We start from the raw sequence: 27050 nt of genomic DNA on the forward strand, positions 1-27050 counted from the left end.
ATTTGAGAACATGCGCACTGATGCCATTGGGTCCTAAGCTGATGCAGAGTAATGTAATTTTACAATTGCAAAATGTGTTGCTTTCAGGGAAATGTTACTTGCTTTGAGTATTTTACAAAAGTAATTTTTAGGTACAAAAACTGGAATTACCATCTTGTCTATTTGGCAAAGTAAACTTTTGTTCATGCATTTATTTACTAATGCAGGATATTTTATAATGGAATTGTCATGCTCTCCTACTCTACTACCACACACAGTGCCATATAATCCATCCCCGGCAGCAGCTCCTAAATTTGCGTCAACTGGGGCGAATGAACTTTGTGAAAAGCAAAGTTTCGGATCTGAGCCTGCAGTTGAGAGACATTGCCAGGTGAGCCTTTGATCTTTTTGCTTCTTTTGGCACAGCTGTCTCGACTGAAAGCATCTGTGGGCTCATTGTACCATCACTGCCATCTTGCATGTCGATAATAGGTTGTACCTGACAATTACTTGATTGGGTTTGAGCTCATGACCCTTCATTTGTCAGGCTGTATAACAGGGAACAATATTGATGGGTAGAATAATTGAGTTTTGACTCGAGTACTTTTTAAAATGTATTTTCTACTGTGAGCATTTATCTACATGTAGATTTAGGCTAAACATTGAGAGACATTAGTTTTTTTGATATTTGAATTTCATATACAATGTTGTTATAAAATAAGCTTTCAAAAATTTCCTGACAAAAATTTCCATAGTAGGCCTAACCACAACTTTTTCCTCAGAAACATTGATGTAATAGAAATTCACCGCATCGATAGCATGGTCTTGGATATCTCCATTCAACGGCGTGTATTTTAACAAAATATTTTTGAGATGTATATATTATAACGGTTTTGCCTGCTGGGTCAAGAGTGACTTCTTGAACCCGCTTCCTTATCTTTGACCCTGAAGCCGACAAGCCGTGGATAATTGCGTGTCACGACGGGTTGCTAGGCAACCACAGATGCCGTCTGAGATGGATTAATTTAGGTAGTGTCCTCGCGTCCAAATCCCGCGTTGCCTTCCTGGCAAATTAATCCCCCCAAATAGGGAACCGTGCTCTTGATGACCTACACCTATAAATCCAGAACGGCTGAGCTGAACTAAGTGGGACGTCGGCTTGTCTAAGACCGGAGTGAAACTGCGGGGCAAAACTCCCATCCACAATTTACACACAAATGTCTAACCAATAGAGAAAGAGACAATCGGGCAGGTTGGAAACTAATGGTCATGTTAACAAATAAGCACATACACATATACACAAGTAATGCAGTGTCACAAAATAAAGTCTTACCCTTTCATACACAATCTCCTTAGACAGTCAACTTATTATGAAACTACAAAGGGAATTCACTCCAGGAAATTAGACATGTATGTAAGAGTGATAGGCATGGAGATAAAGAAGGTGGGGCTAGTTGGCGATCCCTCGCTCACATGACGTAAGCCTGCGGGCTTATGTTGGTCCCAACATGAAAATGGGAGAGGGTGGCGGGTTGGGAAAGAAGAGAGGGTGATGGTGTGATGCACCTTTTGGGGAGAGATGTGGGTGTATGCTTCATAAATCAATAGAGGAAATTGTGAATGTGAGTCAGTAACCCAGCTCTGAACCAGTTGAGGCTGATAATTGGGAGCAGGCTGATTGGTCTGTAGTTGCAAGGATCTGTTTTTGCACCTTTTTGTGTAAAACAGTCATGTTGGCTGATGGCAGATGACCTTGAGCAAAAGAGAAGGCGAAGAGAACAGAGAGAGGGTGTGAAAGAGCGGCAGAGCAGGATTTTAGGACCCGTGGGCTGATGCCATCTGGTCCAGTTGCAGAATCAGGCTTCAGAATCTTCATTCCTCTTCAGAATCTTCAGAATCTTCATTTTCTTTGAAGGCTTCATTTTGTTTTCTGTAAACATAGAGATGATGTGCTTTAACAAAAAGCTCTAATTTGGTCTCATCTGTCCACAGGACATTCTCCCAGAAGAATTTTGGCTTGTTCAGGTGTGTTTTGGAAAACTCCAGTCAGGCTTTATGTCTCTCTCTCGGTAGTGGGGTCCTCTTGGGTCTCCTACCATATAACCCCCTTTCACTGTCGTACTTTGTGTCTGAAGGTCAGCTTGAATCTGTTTGGTAGTTGATCGAGGTGCTTTCTCCACTATTCGAACAATCCTTCGCTGCAATCTTCACTCAAGTTTTCTCTTGTGGCCACGTCCAGGGAGTTTGGCTGCAATGCCATAGGCCTTAAACTTCTTGATAACATTGCGTATGGTGGACACAGGAACATCAAGGTCTCTGGAGATGGACTTGTAGCCTTGAGATTGTCCATGCTTGGCTACAATCTTGTCTGACCTCCTCAGACAATTATCTGGTTTTCTTTCTTTTCACCATGCTCATTGTGGTACACACAATGACACAAAACAGCAGAATGACTCCTTTTCTTGATTCAAACTGGTTGAATGAGTGATTTTTATATTGCAGGCACTTGCAACTCACCACAGGTGAGTTCAATTCCAAAGTAAAGGAGAATCACCTTCTTGAAATCTAATTATTTCTAACAACTTCTAAAAGGTGCCAATAATATTGTCCGGGCCATTTTAGGATTTCTGTGCGGAATGAACTAAGATATTGTAATTTGTTCAGCTTTTTTTGTTTTGTTCCACTGCAAACCAAAGAAATACATATGTGGCTACTAAAAGATTTTTTAATTTCATTAATTTTCTGGAAGAAATAGTGCATTATTTGAAAAAGGTCTAAGGGTGCCAATATTTTTGGCCACGACTGTATAAAAAGTATCAAAACTACAAGAGTGGATGCATTAAAGGGAGGAGTGTTTGGGCTTCTTTTGTTATTGTCCTGGCTACCACTCCAGATTTGTTGATAAACCATGGGCAGGCATTTTGTTGGTCAAGATCCATTCGGCAGTAGCTGGTGTGGCATGTGGTTCCTGGTCCCATAAACAGTGAAATGGTTTCTATGGTGGCTACCATAAGTGGCTAAATATCCTTGGATTTAGAATATGAAGTGAAAGAAACCTTATATTCCGACTTGGATACCGCTTTAGTAGCTATGCCATTACAGTCAAAGATTAGACTTGGTGACTTCAACGCCAGGGTGAGTAACAACTTCGCTCTTTGGTCGAAATGCTGATCTCTCAGATGCATGCCCTATTTGTGACGATCTGGCTCTACTCCCACCTCTTGCCAATGACCGATTTGGTGTGGGTGTGAATGCAACTTCGATATGCCCTGCCCCGTCCCAATTGGCCGTGACAGCATTGTTGAAATGTGCCTCAAGGGCAGCCACCAAACTACCATTAGTGCATCCCTAGGTTGGGAGAACCTTCCCTCAGAAGATTTTCGAGAGTTGCAGAGTGTCAGGGAGTGATGATCCAGTTCAAAAGTATACGAAGCCTGGGAAGCACCAGCACAAAACAAATACCCATTGGCGGGTCGGGTTGTTGGACATACCCCACCTTCACAGCTCACACTGCTTTCCAACACCTTAACCTTTTTATGTCACCAATAACAAACAGCCACACCTCCAAGAAAGGACACAAAAATGAATGGTTTACACTTTTGGCAATACAGAAAGCATTAATGTTGGTCATTGTTGCATGACATGACAGTACACACCGGTAGAAGGAAGTAGAGGACGGGGAAGACCGAGAAAGACTTGGCTAAAGGTGGTGAAAGAAGAAATGCGGGCAAGGGGGTTAACAAGGGGAGATGCAGAAAATAGGGCAAAATGGAGAACATTGTCATGAAGCCCGCAAGGCTAACCCCCGCTCTCGCAGGGAAAATGGCCTTAAAATGCCTGTTGTTGTTGCATTGTTGCATGACTAAAACTCATGCATAACACTGCCCTTCCTTCAAGCTTTGCTGCCCCGATGAAGTGTTTCGTCATCCCTATTTCATCAGTGCCGAAAGCAGTTTCTCAGGGAAGCTTTTGGCTTGTTTGAAATTGTCACTTCAGAAACATGCTGTTAACAAGGCATGCAATCTCTACTTGATCCAGTTTCTCAATCGTTATTGATGCTTGTGTTGGAGATGATGCTTGTGTGTACATGGTGACCTAAGAAGGGGATACTTGGAAGCAAAGACATTCTTACCTCAGCTCATGGGTCAAAGATAACCGCTCTGGAGTCCTCTCCATATAGCCTAACATTTAAAATTCAATGTTGTAATTGCATAAAGAAAATAGCTGATTACTTATTTTAACAATCTGTTCTTGCCAATCACCACACCCTTGCACCTCACTCAGCCTTGATTCCCTGGAGCAGCTTCCCTGTTCCTGTACTGTAGTGCTCATGTTTTTGACTCAATAAAAACACACTGCCTTGGTAGGGGCTAATTCAAATACAATGAACTAGTCTTGGACCATGCATACGTACCACTCGTGGAAAAGGCAAAGTGCTATTTTCACTCACATCTATTCCCTCTTCGCACAACTATCTTTACAACCTCTCCAACCTCTAGGTTTATGGCTTTATACTCACATTGAGCAATCGTTCTGTTGTCTCCCAAATTTGCACACTCACTTAGGTGTGATCCCACCACCTTTGGCTTTTATGATTCCACAAGACCATTAGGTTTGTGCACTAATGCACTAATGTGCCTTTTGCTCATTGTTCCCTCTTGGTCAACTTGGAGCTAGGCAGTACTGTGACAGCTGGGAATCTCCAACACATGCAGCTTCACGTCATTAACACCCACTTCCTCTTGTGGAAGCTCTTCCATTCCAATCCTCATGAAATTCTTATCGAAATCCATTTAGTAGTCATTGTCTGCAAGAAAATCTGCTAATCTAACAAGTCTGCATACCTGAGCCATTCACATTAATATCACGTAATGCCAAATTGTAACCCAAGAGAGCCATTACCTAACATTGTGGCTGTTGATTCATTAGGCAGTTGTAACAACCTATTATCTTGACAATTTTGTATCGCTTCTCCCAACTAGTTGTACTGTTACCGGAACCACAAGGCCTACAATAGTGGTTAATCACACCTTTGTCCACAAGTTCCTAATTCAAACCATAATACAAAATAGAACCACGGATCCTGAAGCTCATCTGGATCAGGAACAACAGTCACTGGGACCCCCTCAGACCCTGATAGTTTTAATGCCGTGAACAAACTATGGTACATCACGGGCGATGAAGGTTGTGATCAAGTTTCGTTGAAATTGTGTGTGTAATTTTGGAGAAGAGAGCAAATACCTATATTGGGAAGGGGGAAGTCAAGCCCCCACCCCCTGGAGATCCCCTTAATGAGCGCAGTTTTTGATGCGGTCAATACACCTTCTTTCGGCATCAGATATGAAGCTTGTGGCAAAGTCTCATCAAAATCCTGTGTTTTGTTCAAGCAATAATGACTGAAGTGTGAATGGACTCACTCACTCACTGACCTATGGACACTGCTCAATTGTATAATACCACTGGACTAAAGTCCAGGTGAGCTAAAAATGGTTGAAAGTTTTATTATCTCCTCTACTACCCCTCTCCAACCTTTCCAAAATGGAAAGTACTTTTGTCCAAAAGTTTGATTGCCCTCACTGAACCACTGCATTTACGTTTACTACAGTATACGGAGCAAAACGTCTGCATATTCTTTGGGTTGAGTATTTTTTTTTATGTTGAAGGCTCCAGTTACGGACTTTATTTTATAGTCCTCATCGAGGCCAGGCCTTAAATAAAAGAGCAAAAAATTGTGTGATGAAAAGTGCATGATGTTTGTTTGTAAGAAAAAGAGATTGAAGCTAGCCCGGTAGCTGTAATTTGAGTGAGACAGAAAGTAAGACCAGCAATCCTGACACGGAGAGTGTAAGATGGTTCTGGCACCACTTTAATGCTCTTAAGTCTGAACGGTAGTACTACCCTGGGTGGTTGCTGTCTACAACCTACTACCTACAAGTTTTAAAAGGAGTGTGTGTTAAGAAAACTTTTCTTACAATGCTTCTGTTTTAATATTGTAAATCTTGTGAATTTATTAATGACACAAAGTATAAATTTCCTTCTTCCCTTCCCCATTCCCATTCCCATTCTTACCCCATTTCCATGTGAAACCTGCAGCAAAAGCCAAGGATTAAGTGGTCGAACTCTCAGAAAGATTCCATTCCTGGCTCATGCACTGTATGTGCAGGTAGGTTTTTATTTGGATACATTTCTTCTATTCGTGGCACATGCATTAATACACTGCACAGTACCGCAAGGACACACTTCACTCAAGTTTGTTCACCTATTTGATTGCAGTAAGAATGCACAATCAGACACCACACACCACACACCTCTGATTAAATGTAGTGGGGAAAAGCTGTGGGAGATAAAATTTTCTACCTACTGCATCACTTTATCACATACTATAGGTGAGGGGTAGTGGGTTCGCGGTGGGGAGAAAGAAAGTGATTTCTTACAATTGTTTTTTTTTTCTTTTCTCAAGGAATCACCAGTATCGCTCGAGTGCTTCCTGGAATGTTTGTCCAAAACTGTGGATCGGCAGTTTTGTGAAAATGACATCTTCATTTCTCCACACTGAAGGGTTCTTTTCAAAGTCCTGCATTCTTGAATTGGTATGAATTTTCTTTTCTCCAGAGTGTGCACGTGCATGTTATTTGTATTCTATAGAAAGCAAGATAAAATGGACAAAAATGTTTTTAGAAGATCATTCGGAATTAACTTGACACAGGTTTTAAAGTGAACAATGTGCTTAGGTGAATCCAAGGGAGAAATCACCTGTTCCGTTGGTGCATCACCCAAGAGTCACCTCAGGTTTATCTCATAATGCAGCATACGTGGGATTCAATTAATCCTTGAAAACGTGTTTCTTCAAACTCTCAAAATTGTTGCCGAGTAGAACTTGCTCTACTCTCGATTTTCCGAAATGTTGACTTAACATCTATCTCTTTGTCATGATAACCAAAGATGTCAAGGTGTTTTTAACTTACCTGACACAAGTGCATGCGAGTCAGGCCAGTTATATGCTCATTTTGCGATGAACATCTGTTTGGTGAGTTGGCACAAAAAAATCTTCTGAGATTCACATGGCGAAGTTGCCTCAGTGATTGGCTGGCTTAAGAGAGTTAAATAGCAAATAAAATGTTGGTTAGCTTTTTGAAGAGTAACCATGCAATGGCCCTGTGAACGTTTACATTTCTTGTAAATATGCTCAATATAGATTTTGTCGGTTTTTGAAAACTTTCATTTTGCATTAATTTGTGTATTAGACATGATTAGTTTATCATTCTTTATTATGTATTTAATATTGCAGTGTAATATCACACTTGCATTTTGTTGTATCCAACCGTGGTTCCACTGACCCAGTTTATTGCCATTTTACCCTTTGTGACCTCACCCCTCCATGAGCCTCGATCTTTTATATAAAGAAAATGCATTTATTCATCAGAGAATTGCCGATCAAAGAATTGGATTATTCATGTTTAATGCTATCATATGTCATTTTAAAAATTGTTTTGTCGGACTAGTTCATCCTAATTTTTGGCATTCTTCCATGGAGGTTGTTTACATCAGATTTGGTTATTTTTAAATGTTGAATAAAGTGTTCATATTGAAATGAATGATCCTTTTAAACGTCATTATTACTTGCAGAATCGAAGATTTTTCAAGTATATTGGTCGGTTGCGTTTGTGGTTCTGTCTGTCTGTTTGTCACCGGCCTACAGGTCACAATTCGAAACCGATCGTCACGAAACTTCACCAAGTTGTATAGGTCATCCCAATTGAGAAGCCTATTGTTTTTGGGGTCAAAAGGTCAAAAGGTCAACATAGGCCAAAGGTCACCAACTTTGCCAAATTTCTAAAATCCTCAATTTTCATCCGATTGACTTGAAATTTGAAGAGGACTTGCATATCTGGTCACTGAATTCAACCACCAAGTATATTTGAGGTCATCATAGGCCAAAAGGTCAACATAGGCCAAACTTTCTAAAATCCTCAATTTTCATCCGATTGACTTGAAATTTGAAGAGGACTTGCACATCTGGTCACTGAATTAACCCACCAAGTATATTTGAGGTCAACGTAGGCCAAAATGTCAACATCGGCCAAATTTCTAAAATCCTCAATTTTCATCCGATTGACTTGAAATTTGAAGAGAACTTGCATATCTGGTCACTGAATTCAACCACCAAGTATTTTTGAGGTTAGCATAGGCCAACATAGGTCAACATAGACCAAAAGGTCAACATAGGCCAAATTTCTAAAATCACCAATTTTCATTTGATTGACTTGAAAATTGAACAGCATTTGCACATTGAGTCACTAAATAGGGAAACAAACTATTTTTAAGGTCAAAGGTCAACTCAAGGTCAACCTTCCAAAATCATAATTTTTCATCTGAAAAATCGTCACTTTTCTTCCTCTTGACCCGAGCTTTTTTTTTTCTTTTTTTTTGTATACAAGATCGGGGCTCGTGAAAGAGCGAACATTAATCACACAGAAAGACAAACAGACACATAAAACAAATAACATCGGGAGCGGTAGACAAGATGGGGAGAGAGGGGGAAGGACACAAACACAACATTTGAGAGCAGGGACCGAGAGACATGGAGACATCGAGAGATCTGTGGGAGGGAGAGGGCTTTGGGGGGGGAGGCATGTGAAGGGGGGGAGGCATGTGAAGGGGGGGGGGTGGGAGAGGTATAAACATATGGACACTGCCAGGATTTCCAGGAAAGAAGTTGGAATTTCAAACAAGGTGGATCTGGGGTGAATTAGTGGGGGTAGAAAAGATCAAGGTTATGGATGGGGGAAGATAAGAGATGGTGGTGAACAGCTGTTTTAAAGACCTGGAGGGAGGAGAGGGATTGAAGGGAGTGTGGGACTTTGTTCCACAGGCGGGAGAAAAGAGGAATGAAAGAGTGAAGGTGAGCAGAGAGCCGAGATTTCGGCAGTTTAACCATCAGAGGGTTGCTGGCAGATCTTGTGCGACCTGTAGGAATATTTGGGGGACAGAGCACAGAGAGAGCTGGGGGAGCAAGGCCGGAGAGGAGTCGGTAGAAGACAGAAAGGCCACCTACCTGCCTGCGGTGAGTGAGTGAAAGGCCCTCAGAGATAGCTTCATCGCGGGAGATTCCAATGATTTTGAAAGCTTTGGATTCAACAGCGTGAAGCCGAGCCAGGTGTGAGGCAGGAGCACCAGCCCATAGGGGAGAACAGTATTCCATTGAGCTGCGGATGAAAGCCTTGTATGTGGTGAGGAGCTCAGGTGTGCCGAGGAAGGACTTCGCACGACGGAGGATGCCCAGTCGGCGACTGGCTTTGGAGGCCAGCTTGGAAATGTGGTTTTCCCAAGAAAGATCATGGCAGATAGTGAGACCCAAAAGCTTGAGTGACAGAACTTCTTGGAGAGGATTGTTGAAAAAGTAGATGGGAGGGTTGTCCAGTCGATCTTTTCGGAGAGACATAGTAAGAGAGTGAGATTTGTCAGGATTGAAAGACATGTTCCACTTGTTTGACCAGTCTGTGATTTTGTCCAGGTCTTCAGAGAGTGAGGAGGCTGCAGACTGCCGATCTGAGGGAAGAGGAATTGAGCGGCAGAGAGTGGAGTCATCAGCAAAGAGATAGAGAGGATTTTCCAGAGAGTCAGAGAGATCGTTGATAAAGACCAGAAAAAGCACAGGGCCCAGCACACTTCCTTGGGGAACTCCAGCCTGAACAGGAAGGGGAGATGAGAGAAATCCATTCAGGGCCACACGTTGACTACGACCAGAGAGGAAGTCCGCAAGCCATGCATGGAGATTTCCATGGATACCATAGGAGGAGAGTTTGGTGAGCAGAGCTGGGTGCCAGACCGTATCAAAGGCCCGTGATATGTCAAGGGAGACAGCTCTGATTTCCTGTTTGGCATTGAGGACCTCCATCCATTGTTGAGACAGCAGAAGCAGCATGTCCAGAGTAGAGTGACCTGGTCTGAAACCAAATTGATGATCAGAGATCAAGCCATTGGAGAAGAGGAAAGATTTCATATCCGAAGCAATGATGGATTCCATGACTTTGCTGATAATTGGGAGCAGGCTGATTGGTCTGTAGTTGCAAGGATCTGTTTTTGCACCTTTTTTGTGTAAAGCGGTAATGTTAGCTGATTTTCAGGATGCTGGCAGATGACCTTGAGCAAAAGATAGGGTGAAAAGAACAGAGAGAGGGTGAGATAGAGCGGCAGAGCAGGATTTTAGGACCCGTGGGCTGATGCCGTCTGGTCCAGTTGCAGAATCAGAGTCGAGGTTTGACAAAAACTCCTCCACCTTGTCAGGAGAGAAGGACACAGAGTCCAGGAGCAGTTGGGTTCGACTGGGAAAGGTGGGAACAGAGAGAGATGGGGTTGGGACTAAGGATTTTGAGGCGAACACAGAGTTGAGGCATTCGGCTTTGTCACGTGCGATGTCAACTGTGTGGCCATTTGAGGTAAGGGAGGGGATGGAGGCTGGAACAAACACCAGAAACGGATTTGACCAGACGCCACCAGGATTTGGAGGAAGGAGACAGGTTTGAGAGTTCATTCTTGAGTGAGGAGAGATAGTGCTTCCTGGCACTCCTGAGGGTAGACACACACTTGTTCCGAGCTTGGTGGAAGGAACTGAGATTTCCTTCAGTTGGATTAGCCTTCCAAGAGGGAAAGGCAAGTTGTTTCAGGGCAACTGCCTCACCACAAGATTCAGTGTACCATGGACGGGAGGAAGGGTAAGACAATTGAAGGCGAGATGGGATAAATCTGTGCATGAGAGAGATCAGTTTGCTTTGGAAGAATTCCCAGGAAGAATTGATGTCAGAGGCAGTGGAGATGGGAGACCAATCCAGACGATTGATGGCTGCTTGAAGACCGTCCCAGTCGGCCTGAGTGAAATGCCAGACTCGTCGACGCTGAGGAGGCTCTCTGAGAATGGCCAGAGAGATGTCCACTTTGACAAGCACATGATCAGAAGAACCGATTGGAGCAGAAGAAGAGCAGCAGACATTAGCAGGGAAGTTTGTCATAACCAAGTCTAGAAGAGAAGATACTCCATTGGCTGAGATCCGGGTTGAGAAATTGACAGATTGTGTCAATCCCAGTGAGTCACAGAAGTCCTTTGCTGAGGTGCCATGACTGGTGAGAGAGGAACCCACACCCAACCAGGTGGCATGATGACAGTTGAAGTCACCACATATGAGGAAGAGAGAGTTGGGATGAGTGGATAGAAGTTGGTCCATGTTGTCAGACATTGAAATGTAGATGGAGTCATCACTGTTTGGGGGACGGTACAGAACACATATGAACAAAAGGTGGGAGCGGAGAGGAAGCCGTAACCAGAGGTACTCCTGCGGGTGAGGAGGAAAGAGAGCAGTGCAAGGAGAGTGAGGAAGAGAGTTTTTGACAAAGATAGCCACCCCACCACCAGGCCGAGGCTCAGGTCTATCATACCGGAGGAGGGAGTAAGATTGTCATTTGATTGTCTTTTGTCTTTTTGTCTTTGATCAAGATTGTCAATTTTAATATTGATGAAACGGGCAATTTGCTGTATCAATGGATTTTTTTTTTCTTGGGGGTGGGGGCGGATTTTGCAAGTATCGTGCTCCGCATGATGTCTTCTTGTTTATTTATTTGCATAAATCTAAAGCTCATAGTGGAGGTTGCACATAAATCCGATGATATTCAGGGCATCGTTCGATTTTGCATAAATTTACAACAACATTAGTAGAAAATAGACGAATCAACTTCAGTCGCTGGATTTCAACCTCAATTCCCAGACTCCTGAATGAGGCACAGATTCAAATGACAGCAGGTCAACACAAATCGGTTTTGATTTATTTCATTGTTGGTTAGCGTGTAGGTTTAAGCTGTCTGGCTGTACGAGGAGAACATCTGTTTAAATGCAGATTCCTTCAATTACAAAAAGTTTGTAGCAGCTTTGGAAATAAGCCTCCTGCTACGAAGCAACTATTACTAAAACAATCTACAGATTATATTTTACCACAAGCTCAAACTGCATGGAATATAAAACCTCGATAATATGCCCATGTCACACTCCTATCCAAGACCTTTCTAATGAAGTTTGGATCATCCGTGTACTTCAAAGCAGTTATTGCATCTTTTACACGGCTGACAGACATTTCAACTGTATATATGCACAGTAAAACCTCCACCTAACGAGCTCTCCCTTAATAAAAACCTCCATTTATCGAAGTGTTACGTTGGCTCCGGCGATATATACATTTGTATAGGCTTTTTACCTCTGGATAATAAAGTTTCTCCAACTTAACGAAACCCTGATACAGGGTGTGGCATTAATGTCTGACATATATTTCTGTAATCAAAAAAGACCAAACAAAGTAAATCATGTTTTCTACAAGAGCTCCGCATGGTTATTGTTGTTGTTCTTGTTGGGGGTCGATTTTTGAAATGTGCTCCCATTGGTCGGACAGTTGCTGAACCACACCCACATCGGTCGCTTGATTCCACCCACCAAAGCACCAAGAAGACATGATATGGCCGCCATCTTGATTTTCTGGTGGGCCTAACGCTTTAGGCCTGCAGGCCTATGCTGATTATACACTGTGGCGGGCACAAGGGGCAATAATTCCGCGCACCAGTGGGTGGCGCGAGCGTCCAGGCGGGGAACGAAAACACATGCCCCGCCTTTCGACCGATCGGCCACGCCCGGGGACTAGGCGTGGCCTCGGGACATATATGCGGGCTCTAAGCACGAGCCCGCCCAATGCTGAAGTACGAGCTTTGAATAAAGACTTTGTTATACCAACGCGTTGTGGCCGACCTCTCTGGCAATCAAGTCGTGTGTGCACAGCACCACACTGGTGACCCCGATTGGTTCAGCCGTTGCTGACCACCGAACGCGCCATGGCTACCAACGCCGTCGCAGTCAAACTCCCGGAGTTTTGGGAAGCGCAAGCCGACGTTTGGTTTTTGCAAGCCGTAGCTCAATTCCAACTCCGAGGCAGAACGGCGGACGAGACCCGGTACTACCACGTGGTCGCCGCCCTCGGGCCCGGCACTGCCGCCCGAGTCGTGTCCATCCTTTGGTGCCCGCCGGGCGACAACAAGTACGAGGCGCTCAAACGTCTCCTCATCGCCACGTTCGGGCTCACGGAGATCGAACGGGCCGACCGCCTCCTGGACCTTCCCGCCCTCGGCGACACACGACCATCCGTCCGGATGGATGCCATGCTGTCCCTGCTTGGAGACCAGCCCCTGGATTTCTTATTCCGGGCACTTTTCCTACGCCAGCTACCTGCACAGGTACGCCTCACGCTGGCCGGTTCCAAAATAAAGGAACCCCGCGCCCTGGGGTTCCTTTGTCGGCCGACAAGTATTTCGCGGCCTGCGACACGCGGTCGGTGTACGGTGCTGCCGTAGTGGATCCCGGTGCGGAGGCTCCAGCGCCCCCGGTTTCCCTCGTGGCCGCTGCTACGCCCCGTCCACTACCGCCGCCGCCACCACCACCGCCGCCGGCATGGCCGCCGCGGCCGTTACCGCCGCAAACCTGGTGCTGCTGTCAAGTAGTAGATTTGTTATTGCCTAAAGTTCAGTTATAGACGTTGGGTGCTAATGTGTTATGATTTAAATGTTGTCTAAAAATGCTATTTTCATAAAGTAAATAAAGGGTTTTTGCTTCGTTTTAGTTTTGGATGAGGAAAGGCTTAAAATGAGGTCATGCTGAACAAATTGTATACGTGTGCCTTTTTCGAGGCTGGTCATAAAACCACGCCCACATGCGCTTGTTTTTGCGTAATGCTAGTAGAATGACATGATCGTTAACCATATATATTTTGTTTTAATCTCAGCAACGCATGACTCTGTATAAACATGCTTTGGATTACTCATGTACACAAACCCATAAAATATATGGGTTTGTTTGGCTAAGCATACACTCTCCTCATTGTGAGTTACATTTCTGTTTTCTCGGAGCCCAGAGAAACATTTGGTCCAAATGATAAGGACGGGCTGACTCCCCCGAATGATAACGGTGGGAGGAACCTCTCCCAGTGTTGTTTGTTCCCTCGGAGATTTCCTGATAAAACGTGTCCCTATATAAATGGACTGGGAATCAATGTGTTTTCAGGAAGGCTTGACGTGGCATGAGACTGGCTCTTGCTATAGATGTCTTGGCCTCCTCCGGATCTGTATAAGTTGGTTTTTAATAAACTGCGTCATTTTTCAGGCTATTTGTGGACTTCTTTTGCAAACGAAGAGCTGATTCTTCACAGATGGTACCAGGAGTGGGGTGTCAACAGACGCGGAGGACGGGAAACGGAGCCCGAGGGACAGGAGGAAGGCTGACCTGAGGCCGGCGCCGGCACGCTGATTTGATTAAAGGTGGGAGTTGTTTTATATCAGAGGGCTATTATTCCAAATTCGTACCTTCCTCCCTCGCGCGGGTTCAGTCTCCTTGTCTTCCCCGCTGTCTGCACTCGAACAGAAATTGTAAGTAAAGGCTCATTTAGGCCTCAGAATGACGTAGCTTTGTTAAAGCCAGGATAAACAAGTAAGGATAAACCAGTAAGGACTTAACAGTAAGCTTAAAGTTACAGTTAGCACCAGGAGGGGAAAATGAGGTCGGACAGCCATATAGGTTGAAACCAGGTGGCCAAGATTTTTCCAGGAAGGAACAGCCCAGAGACAAGATGGGGTATGCCATTGCATGCCAGGGAACGAAGGGCTGTGGCTAAACTTAGATAGAAAGCCATAGGAACATAGACGGCCAAAGGGACATGGCCAGGAAGGGTGAAATGCGTAGGTACCAGGTAGGTTTGACAAGAAGGTAGTGACAACTACGAGGTCAAGCCAGGAAGCTCTAGACTAAGTTCTAGACAAGAGGTCCAGATAAAGTAGGCCAGGATCTGGTGGACAAGAGAAAATAAATAAGCTCACAGGAAATGGGCCAGGTGGCCACAGGGTGAGAAGGACAGGTTAGGTTTTAAAATATTGAAAATTGAAGCAGGAGCTGCATTGTAGGAATTTGAAGCTTCAGAGCCAAAGGAAGCAAGTTCAGGAAGCAAAGTTCAGGACAAAACAATTAAGGAGGTAGTTAAACAAGTAAATCAGCGAGTGATGCCGCTGGACCAGATACCAGACCAAGAACCCCCACCCCCCCAAGACCTGAGCTCAGTCCCAGGGCTCTAGGCAACACCCCAACACCCCGCCCTGCCTTCCCTTTTTTTTTTTTTTCACCTCAACCCACCCCCCGTCCAACCAGCCCCAACAATCCTTTTCCTTGAATGAGAGACGTAACATGAATGAGCAAAGATTGTTTGGGAGTGGCTGGAGGAAGGCATGATTTGAGTCGATCTGAGTTTCGCGCGAAGAATGGGAGACTCACTCGTATATGAATGAGGAATGAATGTATATTGGGATGTTAATTGACGTGTGTGTCTGGCCAATGTGTTTGTCTGTGTGTCATGTGCAAAGCAGAGGGTTTCGGTGTGAAACTTTGTAAGCGATCTGCTCGACTTGGGGGAAATTCAGGCCGGGAATGTCCATTTTAACGTCTATCCGAGAGAACAGGCGAGGTCCTGAACTGAGTCCGGATTTTCATCTGTTTGGGAGTTGTTTGGGAAGCGAATTGATATAAATCGGGTCAGGAAAGCACCCGGAGTGCCCTTGTCGATCTACTGTTGATATGAAGCGGTTTCTTGGAGATGGTTGCAGAATTCGAATCAATATGTGTGTTTTACTTGAATTGAAGAGTTCATTCAATGGCAGATATTGTGGATTGTATGTGTGGGATGTATCGCTGAGGCAGCTCACCTTTGGAATTGGTGTCATATAGTGCATTTTGGGTCAGAGAGGTGGAGCGTCGGAGATCCTGTTTTTTTGCGATGTTCACGAGCTAGGGATGAGTTCTGACAGCTCAATGTTCTGACAGCTCACTACATGTCAGGTCGTAGATTTGTTATGACAGCACTTTGTTATGACAGCCGACTGCATGTCCCAACGCGAGGTAAACCCCGCCGCGAACGCGAATAGAGCGGCGTGCAGGGAGTGTTGGGATTCGTGTGGAGGCACGAGGGTGCGCGCCAGGACGGGGGGCGGCGTGGCGTCGTCGCGTTGAGATGGTTGTGCCAGGTCGATCGGCGATCTCTGAATTTAAATCGGATTTTTGTCATGTGTGTTGTGAAATTAAACGTCTATCCGAGAATCCTGGCAATGTTCGTTTAATTATCTGCTCAGAGTGCCGGCGATAACTCGCCCACTCTCAGAGGAGGATGTGTGCCCAAATGCATTGTGGGTCATTTCGACTTTGCTGGATGTCGGACGTTCACATGTCAGTATCTTGTCAGAATCTTCTTCTTCATGTCATGTCCTTCATCCTTCATCTTCTTGTCAGAATTAGACATGAGTCATGAGCCATGTCGGAATAGTGGCCGGCTGCGACATATATGCCAGGCAATGTCACAGGACGAATACGTTACTTATAAGATGGATTTTTATTTAAGATGGATTTATAAGATGGATAGATGGATGGATTTATTTAAGATGGCTAAAATAAACGATTTCAAGACAGAGTAATTAATTTCCGGAGCCAAGTTCCAACAGGAAGTCTTGTTCATACAGTAAGGTACAGTGCGGAGTGGCGGCTGGAAGATGCATCGAAGCATTTGGGATGATCGATGCGCCGGACAAAGGGTATGCTGGCGAACGATGCTGATAAGGTTAAGTTATTAAAACGCATATGGGTCTGGAGGCAGATAATGTGGGACAAGCTGCCTCACGGGCGCTGCAGGGAGAGTATTTGGAAATTCAATAATTTGAGCAGAAATGTCACGTTTTCAACAGAACGCTGATCCGAGGAAGGAGGACGGTTGAGGTTTCAACTGTCGGTATGTGGTGTGGCTTGTGCCAAGGTGTGGGCGCGAGGAGGTGTGTTGATGAAGCGTTGTGCGAACGAGGAAGGATGTGCGAAAGGTGCACCAGGTAGAGAGGTGCTGCATTGTAGAGCACGTACGGAAGTCCCTGGACGGATTGTGACGGTTGTTGGATTCGTAGGAGCTAGCATTTTGCGATGTAGAGCCTCAATAAGGGTCATTTGTCTGTCTGGATGTGGTTCTTGCAGGGAATGACGCCGGACTTGTATTATTTGCGGAAAAATAAAACGCTGGTTACCCCAATTCGAAGTTTGACCTTTTAAAGTTTAGTTGACCTTTGTTCGAGATATGCAAGGGAAAGGTCAGAGGTAATTCACTAACCTTGGAAGAACGACAGGCGGAGTCAGTCTACAGGGTGTTGCTTTAACGACAGGATATATAGGACTTAAATCTGGAGAATATCGGGACATTATATTGTGGGTAAAACCAAAATCATGTACATAATTAGTGGACAGAGAATATCGAGTTTTTTGTTGTTGTGGAAGCGTCAGTCAGGTACAGTACGCTTGGAATTTAATTTAACCGGGTCGAGTACAGTGACGTGTTCGATCGAGCTGTGGGGATTTGAGATGGATTTGAGTCACGTTAAATGGAGGCAGGTCCGGGGGTTTTGGTCCAGCCTGCAAGGAGTCCAGGGGCTTGTTTTAGGGCTGGGTCGCCAAAAATGGGATGCTGTGCCCATCTGGATGTAAAATTATCCATCAAGGACGGGGAATAATGTGCAGTGTGATTGGGTAAGAGGTAAAGGCCATAAAACACCAACCCCATGAGGAACGAAATAAATGGAGAGATGTTGGGATCACATGATGGTTGGGATTGAAGAACAACCTACTGGGATTTCAAACCTGTGTTTGGGTCTGGGGCAACTGGGTGATGGGCAACAGTGTATGAGTGAGTAATTATGATCTGTTTAAGTGTAAGAGGCGGTGGAGAAGAAAGGGGTGATGAAAAGTTATTTGTTTAGTGTGAAGTAGGTTGGTTGCTTATTTGTCACAGTAAGATGAGAGTTGTGTTTTTAAGCTTGGTCTTTGAATGAATTGTTGCTTGGAATGTGTTGATTGGAAAAGTGATTTCTGATCGCTGATCCGATCTGGTTTTGAATTGTTGATTTAATTTTGAATTGATTGGAGGTAATAAGGATTTGTGTTGATTTCCTGATTTGAGTTGATCTGGAAACAAAGACAGATGGGATTAATGTGTATATCAGGAACAATTTGGAAAAGAAATATGGATATATGACATTACTAAAATATAACCAAGCAATTGAGAGTTCTTGGGTTAATGGGATATAAATAAATGCATCTACAAGTTGATGGTTTATAAAAAATTTAGTTCTGGATGATACTTAAACGATGAACAATGTTGGCAATATACAAAGAATGTGACTTGTTTTTTGGGGGGAAAACATGTGGTTTAAATTTGGTTGGCTAAGTTTTAAAGATGGAGATGTTTCGCAGAACTCTTATGATTATTTACATGAGTGGTGGACTATTCCATGGCGAAGCATTTTCCAGTTTATTGAAAGTTGGATAAGAGGGAGTATCCAGGAAAAAGATGTTCAAGTGAACTTTGTGCTGTGAAAAGAATGTCGAGTTAATGGAAGTGTTTTGTTCGATTAATTTTGTTCAATTTGTGTTCAAACGACCATCGATGTTGGGGGCAAAAGTTATGGGCAAAGTTATGAGTGGTTGTGGGCAAACGAAGATTAATTTAGATTTATCATAGTTAAGTTCGAGGAAGTTGATTTGAAGCCAGAATTTCATTTGGATGCCAGAAAGGAGAAAGGAGATGCTGAAAGCCAGAAAGGAGATGCTGTTGTCTACTCTGAATGACAGGTGGCGGTATCCAGGGCGCTGAGGAGTTTGTTCACGTTTATTTATTTGTTTATTTAGTTTGTTTATTGTAGAGAAGAGTGCTTTTGGGATTCCGGAGCCAGAGTGGATAATTTGAGAGTAGTAGGTGGTCCATGTGAAGCTTGGGAGTGAACTGATTTGGGTTTAATAGGCACAAGCTGGTCTAAACAGGGTGAGGAGGATGGTGTGATTGATGATGTCAAAGGAGGCGTTGAGGTGAGGAGGATGAAAATGTTGAGGTTGCCGGCATCAGAGGAGAGAAAAGGTCGCTGGTGATTTTGAGGAGAACAGTTTCAGTACTGTGGCTGGAGCAGAATCCGGATTGGGATGTTTCATACAGGTTATTGGCAGAGTGGTGATGTTTGAGTTGAGTGGCCACAGCACGTTCCAAAACTTTTGACAGAAAGGGTAGATTGGAGATGGGTCTGAAGTTATTTAGGGTGTCAGGGTTTAGTCCAGGGTTTTTCCAGAACGGGGGTGAAGTTTCACGAGTTTTGGGGAAATCGGTATGTGAAGCTGGATTAAGTTGGAACTGCTTGATGAGCCATGGAGATGGATTGGGTTTTGTTGTTGGTTGTCTGGGAGTTCGGTTGTTGCTTTGCCAAAGGTTTCTGTGTGGTGGACACACTGGTTGGCTGTTGTCTTGTGTGACGTGGATGGAGATGTATGTGGCTGTGTGTGGCTGCCTGGAGGGGAAGGCGGCTACAGTGGTTGATATTGGTTGTGGGTTGTCCGGGGTGCTTCGATTTGCATAAGGGGTGAAGATTGGGATATTACATTATTTTGAGTAAGTATTGGCATGAGTAATTACAGAAGTAATTATGAGTTATTATGAGTAATTAGTGGTATGAGTATTAGTTATGAGTTCCAGGTGTTGAGCTAGTTATGCTAGTTATCCAGCTAGTTATGAGTAAGTGATTATTTTAGTAAAATCACATGTTTCGCTGTGTTGTTGATCTGGGGACAAGCTAGTTTGATGGGTACCCTGGGGTCTTCGGCGTGTCTATGTGTTTGTCTGTCTGTCACACCGGACTCTTGAATGGGTTTTCATGAGACGAATTTCAGAATTGATGACAATTCAGTGAGTATGGTGGACAACGTGAAGTGGCTGGTGTGAAGGAAGGGGTTGGGAAAGATGGACCCCCTTCACGAATACCCAGTAGGGTAGCTTAATTTCAGACATAACAGTGAGAATCTATTGTGAGCGAATCACAGTGGGTGAGGAAAACATTGTGTGTGACCAGACACCAGAACTGACCAGAATTGAAATTGGAAGTAGACCAGGTTATTTCTATTATTTGTTTATTCGTGAAAATAAATAAATAATAGGGGGAGGTTAATGGAGGTTAATGGTGGTTTGTTTGTGTTAATGGAGGTTAATGGTGGTTGGTTTGTGGTAATTCTAGTTGAAACTCTCGCTGAAGTAATTTTCGTTTATTTTTATTTTTTGATTCGATTTGAGAGTTGAGATGATTGATTTTTTATTAATTTTATAATTTTATTTTTATTGATGTTGGAAACAGGTAATGGGATGCTGAGAGAAGGATTGAATTTAATTTGAATTGGACTGGATTAAATGGGATTGAATTTAAAAAAATTGAATATTGGATAAAATTGGATCCACTTGAAAAAAGTGGATTAGGAAATTGGAGACCTGTAGACCAGGCGCTCCCAGGAGACTTGTGGACCAGGTGTTCCACCAGAGGAAAAAGACCAGGTGTTCGTGGAGCACTTCACCTGCAAGAACGCCTTGGAACCAAGGTGGAAGGGACCAGTCCAGGTGTTGCTGACTACACCAACGGCAGTCTTTTGCGAGGGCAAGACTTCGTGGATCCACGCCACGCACTGTAAGTTGGCCATACAAGCACCAGACACCACACCCCCAGAACACAGTAAGGATGGGCCTAATCATAGGTACAATACTATTGATAGCGACAGCAGCTAGGGGAAACTCCGATTCCAATAGATGCGAAAACGAAACCCGACACCTCACCGTAACATGGGGACAAAGAGTATCACTACCATGTTTCGAACAGAAAGCCCTGCACACAAATTGGGTGAACATAAATTGGCTAGCACTGTCGGCAGGGCCTGGACGCGTTGGCATGGTACTACAAAAGCAACGAGAGTTCCGGGAAAACGGGCAAGCTAGCATTAAGACCTTGGCCCAACCAGGATACCAATGGGGAACCCCTGATTTTAAGCTACAAACACGCACGCGCCTAGGGAAAGACATGACCATGCAGGTCCGGTGCAGCGTCTGGACCCCTGGCGCGGCCGGTGGCGAAAAGAACTACATACGATGCAACGAATACATACTCACGCCGCAACCCCAGGATAAGGCCCCAAAAAGAAGGGTGAAAACACATATTGGAAAGTGGCCAGGGAGGTGGCAACAATTCAAAATAGGACACACTGCTGGTCGTGCATGCACTTTCCCCAAGCAGGCACCACAGGAATACACATGATAGTGCTACCTCTGTCCCTCAATGACCTCTGCTCACAACCTATCGATTCCCCATGTTTAGTCACCACGCTGGAAAGAGAAGGGGTTGACAACGGCAAGAGTTGCAATCGACAATTTAATTATCGCCCGTCAATGATTGCCCATGTGGCCGAGAGGCCTGCCCCCGTCTGGGTCAAACCACAGAAAGGGAGGGTCTGCCTCCAGGGTTCCGGCCACTTGCGTATGGGAGAATCAGAATGCGCCTACACTCTCCCCGGGAAGCTGGGACAAGGGAGCTCGGGGATTACATTACGAATAGTACTGCAAGATAAACGCAACCACAACATAACGGCTATAACATTCTCTAGGGGGGTTAGTAGGATTAATGGGGTGGTAAAGGGACTCCAGTGCTTATCCACCCACCTGGTCCCACCCCATGGGACAATGTTTATATGCGGCGACAAGGCTTACCCCTATTTACCAAATAATTGGGGGGGCACATGTTATCTGGGTTCAGTCCTTCCTGACGTTGAGATACTGGATGAGCTAGACCCAAAGTCCTTGGACAGGCGTTATAAGAGGTCAGTCATGAACGAAGATGGAACCACTAAACTACACGGGAGTCTATGGGAAAAGGTGTTTGGTTTCTTCTTCCCAGGAGCGGGCACAGTCATGGATAGTTTCCGGATAGACAAATTGGCTTTGGCCCTAGAAAAGGTGGCAAACGACACCGCTACGGCTCATGACATACTATTGGATACGGTGATTCACATGCGTACAATGGTGATGCAGAAGTGAGACTAAGGGAAACTAGCCACGCCCTGACGATCGATCGGATCGCGCGCGAAAATTCTTATACATTTAGCTGGCCCACTGACTGGTTCCAGGGATGGACGGGCACCATAGTGAAGTGGTTATTGACCGCAATGGCTGTGATAATCGGGGTAGTAATTTGGGGGGCACTAATGAAATCTCTAGTCCTCCTCTGTATGAGAAAGTATTTTACAGGATGGAAAGTGAAGAAGCCGCCGACAACAACTATGGCTCTGACCACAGAGGCCGTCGACCTGAACGGGTCCTTCAACAAGGCAGTTGCGACCGGCGCTCCAGAAAATTGCATTGAATTTTGTGGCAACTGTGATACTTGTGTGGATCCCATGTGGGAACTGGCTGCTGCCTGTAACGGTGTATGTAATGACTGTGATACTTGTGTGGATCCCATGTGGGAACTGGCTGCTGCCTGTAACGGTGTATGTGATGACTGTGATACTTGTGCTATAAACCCCTTGCGTGTACTGGCTAACGCTGCTTATGTATTACAAGCTGACAGCTGCACGCCCCCTTCTGACCCAACTATGGATCTGATTGCGACACTGGGTCTGGCGGTCGAGGGACCCGACGTGGATATCCTAGACCCGCAAGCCGACCAGGCGCTCATGGGAGACTTTGACATAAAGGAAGTTCCTCTCTTTTCTCCAAATGTTTTAAGTTCAAATGCTTCAAGTGATTCGGATTTTTACGCTCTGTACCCTGACCAGGAAATTGAGACACAAGATACTGACGACATTTTGTATTCCCCAGAACAGCAACACGTGAGGGACCTCATGGGCATGACCGTTGATTAACTTCGAAGATCTGCAAGGACTGCGTCTGCAAAGGGTGGGGGGAGCCAGTTCCGCAGGGGAAGTGATGCACCCTCTGGCGGAGCAGAACCTCATCTGGACCAGACGTCTTCGTTGTGGATCCGAAACGTTAATGAACTTTCATGTTTTGAGCCCTCAGGCTCCGAGCACGCACCACACGACACGTTCGCCAAATGCACGGGCGAGGCGCTTTGGGCGCACGATATGCCCTTGGGAGATACCCGCATTATACAATTATTTTTTTTAATACCCGCATTACGCAATTATTTTTCAATAAAGCCCGATGTGGCACGTTGTCTCTTAAGATACTTTGTCTCGACGAGACAAGAGGAAGGAATGTCAAGTAGTAGATTTGTTATTGCCTAAAGTTCAGTTATAGACGTTGGGTGCTAATGTGTTATGATTTAAATGTTGTCTAAAAATGCTATTTTCATAAAGTAAATAAAGGGTTTTTGCTTCGTTTTAGTTTTGGATGAGGAAAGGCTTAAAATGAGGTCATGCTGAACAAATTGTATACGTGTGCCTTTTTCGAGGCTGGTCATAAAACCACGCCCACATGCGCTTGTTTTTGCGTAATGCTAGTAGAATGACATGATCGTTAACCATATATATTTTGTTTTAATCTCAGCAACGCATGACTCTGTATAAACATGCTTTGGATTACTCATGTACACAAACCCATAAAATATATGGGTTTGTTTGGCTAAGCATACACTCTCCTCATTGTGAGTTACATTTCTGTTTTCTCGGAGCCCAGAGAAACATTTGGTCCAAATGATAAGGACGGGCTGACTCCCCCGAATGATAACGGTGGGAGGAACCTCTCCCAGTGTTGTTTGTTCCCTCGGAGATTTCCTGATAAAACGTGTCCCTATATAAATGGACTGGGAATCAATGTGTTTTCAGGAAGGCTTGACGTGGCATGAGACTGGCTCTTGCTATAGATGTCTTGGCCTCCTCCGGATCTGTATAAGTTGGTTTTTAATAAACTGCGTCATTTTTCAGGCTATTTGTGGACTTCTTTTGCAAACGAAGAGCTGATTCTTCACACTGCTACCATGCCAGGTTCGGCCGCCAGGCTAAAACGTGTCGCCCGCCGTGCTCTTTTGACGGGTCGGGAAACGACCGGCGCTCACTTGCGGCCATGAGCGTCGGCCATTCCGGCAGCCTCCTTTTCATCACGGACACCTTGTCCGGGTGCCGTTTCCTTTGCGACACAGGAGCGCAGGTAAGCATCCTCCCCACCTCCGCGTCCGACAAGCAAACCGCGGGCCGGGGCCCCGCTTTGCTTGCCGCCAACGGTACACCCATCCGCACATTCGGGAAGCGTTGCCTCTCACTGCGGTTCGGAGGGCAGCGCTTTCAATGGTCGTTTGTGACCGCCAGCGTGCCAATGGCCCGGTTGGGCGCGGACTTCCTATGTGCGAATGGGCTGTTGGTCGACGTGAAGCGCAGACGGCTCGTCCAGGCCGAAACCTTAAGCTCGCTCGCATGTTCGCTGAGCGGCTCACTGAGCGGCTCACCAAGCGGCTTGCTGGAAGGTTCCGTCCCGGCGAGTTTAGTTTGCACGCTTCCGGCAGCGGACGACTTTACCCGCCTCCTAGCCAGTTTCCCGGCCCTCACGCGACCCACCTTCTCAGCGGTGGCCGTTAAACACGGGGTGGAGCACCATATACCCACGGTCGGGCCGCCGGTCTATGCCCGGGCACGCCGACTCGAACCCACGAAGCTCGCCATGGCGAAAGCGGAGTTCGCCACGCTGGAGCGGCTGGGGATCGTGCGGCGCTCCAACAGCGCTTGGGCTTCTCCTCTGCACATTGTGCCGAAGCCCGGCGGAGGATGGCGGCCGTGCGGGGACTACCACCGGCTCAATGATGCCACCACCCCTGACCGCTACCCGGTCCCGCATATCCAGGACTTTTCCGCCCGGTTGGCAAACACGACCGTGTTTTCCAAGGTGGACCTCATCCGGGGCTACCACCAGGTCCCCGTCCAACCGGACGATGTCCCGAAGACGGCCCTCATCACCCCTTTCGGCCTCTTCGAGTTCCTGAGAATGCCTTTCGGGTTGAAGAATGCGGCCCAGGCGTTCCAACGGCTTATGGACAGCGTCTTGCGCGACTTACCTTTCCTCTTTGTCTACCTGGACGACATCCTAGTCGTGAGCGCGTCCCGGGAGGAACACCTGCTCCACCTCCGCACACTTTTCGAACGCCTGGGCCAGCATGGCCTAATCATCAACCCCGCCAAGTGCCGTTTCGGCGTCGCCACCATCGACTTCTTGGGGCACCGCATCACCAGGCACGGGGCCGTCCCTTTACCGGCCAAGGTGGAGGCGGTCAGGGATTTCCCGCGGCCCCGCACGATCAAGGGGCTCCAGGAGTTCCTGGGCATGGTAAATTTTTACCACCGCTTCGTGCCCCACGTCGCCCAGCTCCTCCGCCGCTTGCACGAGGCCCTCCAGGGCAAGCCGGGCAAAGGTGACATCGCCTGGTCAGAGCCGATGGCCGCGGCGTTTGCGGGCGCAAAGCTGGCCCTGGCCGACGCCACCATGCTGGCGCACCCGGCGCCCGATGCACCGATCGCCCTCACCACCGACGCGTCGGACTACGCGGTGGGCGCGGTGCACGAGCAATGGGTGCGTGGTGCTTGGCAACCGCTGGCGTTTTTTAGCCGGCAGCTTCGCCCGCACGAACGCCGCTATAGCACCTTCGACCGCGAGCTGCTCGGGCTCCACCTGGCGGTCCGACACTTCCGCTATCTGCTGGAGGGCCGCCTGTTCACGGCTTTCGTCGACCACAAGCCCCTTGTGTTCGTGATGGCCAAGGTCGCCGAGCCATGGTCGGCACGGCAGCAGCGTCACCTCTCTGCCGTGTCAGAGTACACGACGGACATCCGTCACGTGGCGGGTAAAGACAACCCGGTGGCGGATTGCCTTTCCCGGTCCGTCGTGCACGCGGTCCACCTCGGGGTCGACTATACCCGGATGGCGGAGGACCAGACCGCCGACCCTGGCATCCAGGCCTTGCGGACCGCCGTCACGGGCCTCCCCATCACCGAGGTGCCATTCGACGCCGCGGGCGCGGCCCTCCTACGCGACGTCTCCCTCGGCCGGCCTCGCCCCATCGTGCCCGCTGGCTGGTGGCGCCCAGTTTTCGACGCCATCCACGGCCTGTCCCACCCGGACATGAAGGCATCCCAGAAGCTCGTCGCGGTGATGTTCGTCTGGCATGGCCTCCTGAAGGACGTCTGCGACTGGGCCAGGACGTGCCTCGCGTGCCAGCGCGCAAAGGTCCACCGCCACACCCAGGCCCCGTTGGCCCCGTTTGCGGTGCCCGAGCGTCGGTTCGACCACGTGCACGTCGACTTGGTGGGACCTCTGCCCCCCTCGCGGGGGTTCACCCACCTCCTCACCATGGTGGACCGCACCACACGGTGGCCGGAGGCCGTCCCATTGGCGGCGACGTCTGCGGCTGATGTGGCGCAAGCCTTCATCGCCACTTGGGTTGCCCGGTTTTGTGCCCCCTCGGACATGTCGTCCGACCGCAGCCCCCAGTTCACCTCGGAGCTCTGGGCCACGGTGGCGCAAGGGCTCGGGGTGAAACTACACCGCACCACGGCCTACCACCCCCAGGCCAATGGCCTGTGCGAGCGCTTTCATCGCTCAATGAAGGCCGCGCTCCGGGCCAGCCTCCGCGACGGCGGCTGGGTCGACAGACTCCCCTGGGTCCTGCTGGGCTTCTTTCGAAACTTCTTTCGATGATTTCATATCAGTCTCCGAATTGAACATTCGCCATGGTTCAGCAAACCATATCATTCACAACGTGCTGGGGTTCCACAAAGTGTCTGCAAGGTGGGTGCCGAGACAACTCACACCCGAACTGAAAGTACGGCAAGGGGACGCATTGGAAGAACTTCTGCGACGTTACGAAACAGAAGGCAACGCTTTCTTACAGCGCGGTGACTGGGGATTAAATCTGGGTCCACTACTTTCCTCCAGAAACGAAGAGGGCAAGTAGTGCGGGAGCCCAGAAACATTTGTTTCACATCTCGAGTACAAAAGGTTTGAGGCCTGGAATATATGCATCTATGATAGGAGACCCCAAAAAGGCAATTCTTAAGTTCTGCAATTCTGCACAGCAACCAGGGGGCGCCACCAAAGACCCCTAAATGTGACTCTTAATTCACAATTTGAGTACATCTTTCAAACTTGTCTTAAAATGTTCTCTATAGGAGT

At 46.8% G+C, this 27050-nt stretch overlaps 1 protein-coding gene across 3 annotated transcripts in view; it reads left to right on the plus strand.

Moving 5' to 3' along the window:
* The window catches only part of LOC137422785 (pachytene checkpoint protein 2 homolog), a 117439-nt gene extending 109865 nt beyond the window's left edge, over nucleotides 1-7574 (plus strand). The window contains exons 12-15 of one of the 3 annotated variants that reach the window (XM_068109429.2): nucleotides 258-370; nucleotides 6073-6142; nucleotides 6440-6569; nucleotides 6711-7574. In XM_068109429.2, coding sequence (XP_067965530.2) covers nucleotides 258-370; nucleotides 6073-6142; nucleotides 6440-6535 — 279 coding nt within the window. In that variant the 3' untranslated portion in view covers nucleotides 6536-6569; nucleotides 6711-7574. Of the gene's footprint in view, nucleotides 1-257; nucleotides 371-6072; nucleotides 6143-6439; nucleotides 6570-6710 lie in introns of those variants that run through there. The other 2 variants (XR_010983588.2, XM_068109433.2) reach the window with 2 other exon arrangements.
* The last annotated feature ends 19476 nt before the right edge of the window (nucleotides 7575-27050 follow it).

The sequence above is a fragment of the Myxine glutinosa genome, chromosome 1 (genome assembly GCF_964187855.1).
Source record: "Myxine glutinosa chromosome 1, kmMyxGlut1.1, whole genome shotgun sequence".
NCBI lineage: Eukaryota > Metazoa > Chordata > Myxini > Myxiniformes > Myxinidae > Myxine > Myxine glutinosa.